The 8,816-nt window shown below is 47.8% G+C and overlaps 1 protein-coding gene across 1 annotated transcript in view; it reads left to right on the top strand.

Moving 5' to 3' along the window:
• Positions 1–3,937, top strand: part of RHOV (ras homolog family member V) — a 6,465-nt gene extending 2,528 nt beyond the window's left edge. The window contains exons 2-3 of the mRNA XM_042864474.1: positions 960–1,018; positions 1,277–3,937. Of these exons, the coding sequence (XP_042720408.1) occupies positions 960–1,018; positions 1,277–1,717 (500 nt within the window). The 3' untranslated portion in view covers positions 1,718–3,937. The remainder of the gene's footprint in view (positions 1–959; positions 1,019–1,276) is intronic.
• Positions 3,938–8,816: the final 4,879 nt, after the last annotated feature.

The raw sequence follows: 8,816 nt of genomic DNA, 5'->3' as shown, positions 1-8,816 counted from the left end.
CCAATAAAGCCTCCTCCTGGGCCCAAAGAAGCAGTTTAGCTAGCTAGTGTGAAGTGCCAGCCATTGTCACTTTAGCACAGGATGTCTGCCTCCATTCAGCAGAGCACATCCCCATCCCCATTGTCAAGACTTTTAATTGATTGCGAGTTCCTCTGGCATCTTTCTCTCCTTTTCCTCAGTTCCCAGCCAGACTCTGCGGTGTCTGTGCACTTAAACATCTAACAGTTTCATTCCAGATTTCCATTAGAGGTCCTGCCAGCCCTCAGTCTGAGTCAGCTGATACCACATGAAGGCTTACTGTGATTAGGGAGTGAAATGGGAGCAGACCTCACATTTGTAACTCAGCAGTTTTCAGTGTGTGGATAGCCTCTGAAAGGGATTTCACTCGTCACTGCTTCCTTAATAGCTTCTTTATTTCCAAGTTGGTTTTAGGTATTTGCTTTTTCTTATCTGGGACACTTCCTGAAATAGATATGTTTTTTAATAAATGGGGAAAATCACCAATAGTTCATTTAACGAAGACTGATTTGGGCTTCTTCCCTAAGCCAAGAAGCTGGGAACAAGTTGCTGAAGTTCTGTTTGTTCCACTTGGAGAGTGGAAGAACAACAGATTGTTTTCAGGGCACTGTTTGTTTAAGGGCTCTTCTTCCTAAGAAAGACTTCTTCAGTAATATGGAACGATTCTTTGAGAATACTGGAAAACAGTTCAAAGCACCTGAGGGATAACCAAATCAGGACATCCATAGCATGTCTCATACTGTTTCCAATGCAAACTTCAGCTGTTTTAGTGAGGTCTGTGGGGATGCTCAACAGCAAGGACAGGCTGAAGTGACTTCAGTGACTTCAGAGGTCTCTTTAGCAGGATACAAAACGAAGTACTCCAAGGGGAAAAAAGAAAAAAAGTATGCGTGTGTGCTGAAAACTTCTGTGGTCTCATCCTTATTCTCTTTCTGTTACAGTGCAGGTCCTGGTGGATGGAGCTCCAGTGCGGATCCAGCTGTGGGACACTGCTGGCCAGGTAAGCTCTGTCAAAGGAACGATCAGCTCCGGTCCTGTGGGACAGGGCCCATTTGCAGGTTTTTGTGGAAGGCAGTATTTAACTGGAAAGGAAGGAGATTTGCTAGCACAGTGTCAGCCATTCGCTGACATGGCAGACACAGACTGGTGAATGTCCTAGTTAACGTGTGAAAATGTCACTGCAGCATTGTGCTCTTAGAACTCTCATGTTCAGTCCAGTGAAGATATATTTTTTTTCCCCCCTCTCCATTCTCTACAGGAGGATTTTGACTGTTTGCGCTCACTTTGCTACCCAGACACTGACGTCTTCCTTGTCTGCTTCAGTGTGGTAAATCCAAGCTCCTTCCAAAACATTACAGAGAAATGGATCCCTGAGATACGAACTCACAACCCCCGGGCTCCAGTGCTCCTAGTGGGGACGCAGGCAGACTTGCGGGATGATGTCAATGTCCTCATCAGCCTGGATCGCTACCATGTGAAGCCCGTGCCCCGGCCTCAGGCAGAAGGTCTAGCAGACAAAATCCGGGCTGAAGCCTACCTGGAGTGCTCAGCACTGACCCAGAAGAACCTCAAAGAAGTGTTTGACATGGCCATTGTCAGCGGTGTTGAGCACAAAGCACGTCAGGAAAAGAAGATGACAGCCAAAGGCATCAAAACTCTCTCCAAGTGCCGCTGGAAGAAGTTCTTCTGCTTTGTCTGAAATTGTGCTTGGGAAGAGGAGACAAAAGAAACACGTGATGCCAGTATTACTCCACACCTTCTTGGAGTGACTGCTCCTGTGGCCCCAGTGAGGAGGGTATGATAAGCTGCTGGGCTTGGAAACCTGGCTCTTGCTGGGTTACAGCATCTAATGCCTGGGAAACATGAACTGTTGTGCGGGGATTTGGAACGGTCCAGGCAGCTCTAAGTACCTGATGGACGCGCCTGTCGTGTCCCAGGCTAATATAGGAGCCTTCAATATGTCAAAACTTAGTACTGCAGAACAGGCAGGTTCCTTACATTGATCAAAATGGCCATTTTTCTGTCTGAAACTAACAGGCTTCCAGAGTCCTGACAGAGAATGAGGAGGGCAGGGACAGCTATGGGTGACTGCAGTGTGGTCAAACACAGGCTGCTGAGACTGTAAAGCAAGACTTGTGTTTCTCCTCTGATTCTGCTTTCCCAAATAGCTAGATGCCACTTGGCTGGGAAAAAAAAGCTGCACTCTTTCTTAAAAGCCCTGTATTCAGAGTGCCCTTGAGAAGGTTTTTCCTAAATAAAGGCTATTAGCCAGCTGAAGAGAACATGCATTGGAAGCTGCATTGATTCTTTAAGCAAAATGTTCTTTGAAAGGAACTGGACTCCACTGAGTGCCAGTGCTGTAGCCCCATCTGAAGAGGGGGTCATAAACTTGGGGACCTGTTATGAAAGGCCTTTGTGTGTGTAGTGATCAGAGAGAAAGAATAGGTGAGGAGCAGCCGAGGGTGGCTCTGTCTGCCTAGCAGAGGGCAAACTGTGTCAGTGAAAGGTTTGTAACGCTGCCAAGAGGTGAAATGTGGATGGAAAGTCAGTGTACGTTAGAAAAGAAAAGGAGAGAAGGTAGAAAAGGAAGGGAATAAAAGGGAAGAAGAGGTGAAAGAAGGGAAAATGAATAAGGAAAGAAGGAACAGTGTTAAATGAAAGTTGTGATTCTACTTAATCGGTGAGTCATTTAGGGACTAGTGACGTCAATTTCAGTGTAATGTTGTCCATACTTTAAATTCTGAATCAAAAAGGAGGGGTCTGTAGAGAGATAGTTCCTCTTGGCCAGTAAAATCCTCTGTTTCAAACCCAGACAGGAGAACAGCAATTACCTCATGCTGTGCTGAACAGGAATGGAGGGCTCAGGGCTTCTTTCTGTTGTGCTTTCCTTTCTCAAGGATCACAGCTTGATCTGCTGAAACTAAAAGCAAAGGAAACTCATGAAGTTCCTGTCAGAGACAGATATTTGCTATGTTTGCTTCGTTGCCCACTCCCCAGTTTCTCAGGGGATTCATTTACTAGTGAGTCTACTCATACTTTATTGCAGAACTTGCATTAACTTCTAAAACTTTTCTCACAGAGACATTTTATTCTGGCTTGTATAGCAAAGTATGACAGATCTGTCAAGCAATGCTTTCAATACTTGGGGTTCTCTGCATCTGGACATTATCCATCACTTTGGGAATGCTCTGAAATAATGTGATGTTTGGGGATATAGCTGGGAATGTTTGCCCTGTGCTGAAAGAATGCGTAATTGGGCCAGTGGGCTTGTACAAAAATAAGTACATACAATCCAGTGTGGCTCTAGATCCAAATGCCTGCAAACATCTCTCTTTGTGGTACAGCTCACGTAGTCCCCAGGACGTGACATGAGGATGCTGTTATCAGTGGTCTGAATGAGATGGGCAAGTCTTCTTTCAGCCATAGAGCTGCTTGTTGGGTAGGGCTTTGAGACCTCAACAGACTAGTGTGCCAGAATGAGTTGTGAGTTGACAGGACTCCCCCAACCAAAATGCTGTCCAGGTCCAGTGAGGGATCCACAGAGATGGAGAGTAAAAAGGCAGTCGCTAGAAGTGAGGTGTGCTACACATCTCTAGACAGCATACCATGTATTGAACAAAGCTCTCACCATATATCCCAGTGTCTCTTACCTGTACAGGCACCTTTGTTATATTATGACTTCAGTTTGTCTGTTGGGTCTTTATGCATTTCTTTAACCTGTGAAAGCAAGGATTCAGATGTGACCTGCTGCACTGTCCTTGTGCAGAGCAAATCCACAGGTACAAAGAACAGTAGCCTTGCCCCATGCTGGGGAGAGCAAACATTGTCCTGCAGTAGCTTGGTATAAACAGGGATTCTTTCATTCTGGAAAAGAAACTGTACTGAGAGCTGCTTTCTTCCTCTGTGATTGTGTCAAATATTTGTTCAAATAAATTTTTTTTTTTTTTAAATGTCTGCAATTTGCATTCATCATTTTGTCAGAGCAAAGTAAGCTTGGATTATAAATAGTGGAGGAGGTATTCCATTTTACTGACAGTAAGGTAAGAGGGGAATTGCCTCATTTCTCCCTTGTAAAGTTAGGACTTAACAGGAGTAAAAATCCCTCCCCCTCCAATCATTGAAAGCCTTGAAGATCCTCCTGTGGCCTCAGATAATGTTCCCCTCCCTCAGCAGCTGCTCAGGATGGAGGCTGCTGAAAGGACAAACAATAAGTTTGCAATGCTCCTGGTGCCCCTCCTTAAGCCATCAGCCAGGGACTGGTCTGGAGGGCCTCAGACAAGCCCAAATGGAACTTGTGTTTGGAGACCTAATAACAGCTTGCTGCTCTGTCATTAGGCTGGTAGGTAATTTTGCCACTGAACTCACTTAAATTTGGTAGTTAAACACTAGCAAGTGCTTAATGAAATGCTGAAAAGTTTGCTTCTACAACATCAAAACTCTATCCTAGAAGTTCACACACAGGACTATGGAGGGCTTTTATCTGTCCGCATTTGGGGCTCAGATTAAAAAAAACAAAACAACAAAACATGGTGGAGCACAGGCAATGAGCACACCAAATGCAGAAACTGGAAGGGAACAGGGAATTACTGCTGATAAGTAGAGCCAGCTTTGCAGCTTCCCAGCACTCAAGCTTCCAGAAAGACCTGCGAATGGAAACAGCAGGGAAGTGTGAATTAACTTCTCACGGAATGAGTCATTCCACTGAGCCATATCCTGTCATGTGCACAATAAGCACACTAAAACTCGCTGAAACCCGTGAACTCAGCCTCACCACCACCCCTCCCAGGAGCTGGGCTATCTCATTAAATGGAGCCCCAGGTGGCTTTGCTGGGACAAAGAGAGCTCTGGTAAGGCTCAGGCTTGTTTCTGTGTCGCAGTGCTGCTTGACCAACCTGTATTTTCAGATGATGCTGAGAGCACAGCATAGTTCCTGGGAGACCGTTGCTAATACAAACCACCCCACCAGGCTGGATTAAGCTAGCCAAGCCCATTGCTAGACAAGTGTGATTCCATACAAGTGTCACTTAACTGAGACAAGAAGGGACTTCTATTCAATCTGATTGAACTATGATCAGCATCAAGTGCCAAAATAGTGCATGTAGAGTATGTTCTTAGTACCCTTCTTACTATGGTTTCTGACTCAGATCCTGATCCGCAAGCTTCGGCATCCAACAGAGTAACTCATCAGAGAGTTCCTACTGGTGTAGCCAACACAACTCCTTCAGCACAGGCAAACACTACGTCATGTAATTCTGCACGAAGCCCCAATAGAGCTCTGGTGCTAGTGATGGGAGAGATGTAAAGAAGACTAGGGCCTTTCTTCTCTTTTCTCTGTATGAGCACACCCTAAACAGGCCCAGCTGTGCCAAGATCCCAGCTGGCAATGCTTTCCCGAGCTTCCACTAAACCCTGACAGGGAATTAATCCCCAAAATAATACCAAGTTTCATCTGACTCAACACAGCCTCCTTCCCAGAGCCAGAAGGGCAAGTCTCAAAGGTCCCTTCAGGAGAGCTTGAAGCCCTCTAGGTTACACCCTACTTACTGTGAAAGAACAGGCTGATTTCTGATCAGGGGCTGAAATGAGCCCAGTTGTGGAGGCAGTCGGGGCCAGGAGCCCCGCTGAAATGCAATCACAAGAACATTACACCCTCCCCCTTTCCTGAGAGGGGTATGACTGTGTTAACAGCTTTACCACATTTTAAAATGTACTTCAGGTGCTAACTAGCTTTTTCATCAAGTTGTCTAATGGATTACACTTGAAGCAATCATTTCCATTTTGAAAGCAGAAGCCAGTTTGACTTTTTCCACCTGTCTTTGGTCTGCTTGTGCTGCTTACAGATCTTGGCTCTCCTTTGCGTTGTTGCCTCTCTCAGAGCCAAGCTTTGGTGCATCCAGGTGATAGGGTGTTTATACACAAAGAAACAGCTCATTTTTGATCAGACAGCTCCTAAGCTGTCCCCCCCCCCGTGCTGGGAAACGCTGCTCAAGCCCCAGCTCTCTGCATGCATCTGCTCCCTGAGGAGGAATCACAGGGCTGGCCCAGCCGGCACCTGGGCCTCCTGGAAGCTGCTTACTCACGCATCTGCTGAGTCCAGCCCTGGGCTCTCCGTTCCCACCATATAAATACGGCATTGTACTTGCAAAGACCTATTGCACAAGAGAGCAGGGTATGTTTCAACGTATCCCTGAGACAGGTTCCCTTGGCTGCGGTACCACGTGAGGCCCATTCCCAGGGTGACACCGTGCCCTTTCCAGCTCTGGGACCCAGCCACTCAGCACCCAAACTTGCCTGACTTGTTCTGGGAGAGCAGGAGGAGATGTGGGTCCCATCCTCCCCCTCCGTCCCCTCACCCCCAGCACTGCCCCTGGGGCTGTGTTGTGAACTGAAATACACCGGTTTCTGCTGCTGCAGAGGAACATCAGGTGTGGGAAATCTGGCTCGGGGACAAGTTTCACCACGAGTCACTGAGCCAGGCTTTTCTTTCCCATGAGATAATCTTGGGCGGGGCAGACAATCGCTTTAAATTAAAATACAATGAAAATACATGGGCTTCCCAGGGCTTAGGGTAAATCTCTCTTTCCTTGTTTTCTCAGAAAGCGAGCCAGGTTCTGCTGCAACCTCCCACAGGCCTGCGGCGTGGAGGGCAGCACTGCACGGAGGAGCCAGGCTGAGGCTGTATGCCCACTGCCCCTCCAGCGAGTGGCTGGTGGCAGGAGGCATCCTGCAAGGCCAGGGCCATTGCTGGGACAGCACAGCCTGCTGTGGAGGCACCTCTGTGGCCCTGCAGAGGAGGAGGGATGTGGCAAGTGGGGCTGCTGAATCCCGTTCTTGCAGCATGCCCCTCATGTGGGTGTCCTGCAGGTCATGTGGCTGCTGGCATGGTGGATCCGCTCCTCAGCCGTGAGCACAACCAGGCTGGGCAGAAGGAAGCTGTGGGCTAAGGACTACCACCATGGTGTTGTCACTGTGTGAGCTTTGCCATGATGAGACCCCCAGCCCTGGAGCCTGCATTGCTTTCCTATCTGGCAGCATATGCTCCAGCAGGGCCTGTCGTGAGAGGACTCGGCTCTTCTGGCAGAGGTTGGGTCCCTGCGGGGTGAGACAGGAGAGAGGCTGGGAAAATGCTGCTTGAGCAGCACAGATGAGCTCGAGGCAGTATTGCCCAGCATGGGCTGTTCTCCTGCTGGGAGCCCCGGGTCCCTGCAGCGGGCTGGAAGCAGGAGGAGCACCGGGGCATGGGCAGAGCTTCAGAAAGTGCTCATTCATCTTCCCTGCCAGTAAGGCAGAAAGCGCCCGGGGTAGGATGATGACGCACCGCACACCTGAGATCGTTTTCATGGGAATAGACCCGTGAGAGACAGCGAGAGGAAGAGCCGGGGAAACTCTCCCAGCACTTCAGCCGGTGTCAGCATTCACAGAGCAGATTTCACAAGATAAACAAAAGCCTTTAATAACCACACTGGAGCGAAGCTTTGAAACCCTGTGCAATCCCTGCCAGGAGAGCAGAGCAGCAGACGACTCCTCACACCGCGCTGGGGCCACCACCAGCAAGAGCCTGGGTGGCCACAGAGAAAAAGGCCCTACAAACACCCAAACGTCCAGATCGTAGTGTGGGTACCCAAGCTGTGCTCCCAGCCGTGGGTACTAACATGCACAGTGCTATATATAGTGCCCATGAATATTCATGCCCTGTGCTAGGGGGTTTTAATAAGATGGAGCAGATGAAAGATGTCATCCACCCTGGAATATTATCTGGGCAGCAGCGTGTAATCTTGAAGGGAGGGGAAGTGAGGATGTGTTATGCTGTGATATCTTCTGTAGGGTTTTTCTTTTCTGTAAGCCAAATAGATTTGTAGAATAACGAGTTATCAGTGTGTAACTGAAAAATCTTAAATGTGCAAGACTCCTGTCAAAAGATGCTAAGCCTGAAATACAGGGATTATGTACTAACCAGTAAAATACACCTATGCCCTGGAAGGAGCATCCTGAAACATCTGGTTATTTGCCCTAGAGTACCAGTAAGAACAGGGGAACAGAGCTCCTGTCTTTCCTTGCTATGGGTCTGTTCCCTGTCTTCAAGCATCTCTTTTCAGATTATAAAAGCACTGTGGTAAGTGCTGGGAGAGAGGAAAAGTCTAAAACTGCTTTTAGTCATCAGAAATTTGGAAGTGCTAACTCAGGCTTTAACATCATTCCCTTGCATGGCTTTGGACAAATAACTTTCTCTCTTCCAGTTGAACAAGGGAGCTGCCTCCCCTCCATGGCATGTGATAGGTTTATTAACTGGCCTAATGGGGTACCAAAGCACATGAAGAGTTATTGCCAGGAAGATCACAGCATTTCTACTCACATTTCTCAAAATGGGACAAGAGGCCTGAGATGTGTCCAGACATTGACCATCCATAATTGTCTTTCATGAATTCAGTAGATCTGGGAAACCAAACACTGTGATCACAGCTCCAGTTCTTGGGTTCAGGTAATCAAGGAGGAAACACAGAATTCATTTAAAGCAAACATCTCCAACCTTCAGAGGTGGTGAAGGAAACCTGAAATTGCATGTTCTGGAAAACAGGAAATGTTCTGAGCAGGGAACAGTACAGTCCAGAGCCCATCCTTCCTCGCTCCTCATCTGGGTGATCAGCTGGTGAAGGGACAGCTTGCTTCTGCAAAGTGCTGAGCTCACTTATGCTGCCCTTCAGCATTTTACTGGCACCCACTGGAAGTCTTTGGCCACAGCTGTGGTCTAAATAATTACAGAAGGGAAGAGGGGCCAGCATGAACATTTCAATATTACA

This window comes from Lagopus leucura, unplaced genomic scaffold (genome assembly GCF_019238085.1).
Source record: "Lagopus leucura isolate 7727_CA_CO unplaced genomic scaffold, USGS_WTPT01 Super-Scaffold_1, whole genome shotgun sequence".
Classification (NCBI taxonomy): Eukaryota; Metazoa; Chordata; class Aves; order Galliformes; family Phasianidae; genus Lagopus; species Lagopus leucura.
The sequence above is the reverse complement of the archived record's forward strand: the minus strand, read 5'-3'. Positions and strand labels throughout refer to the sequence as shown.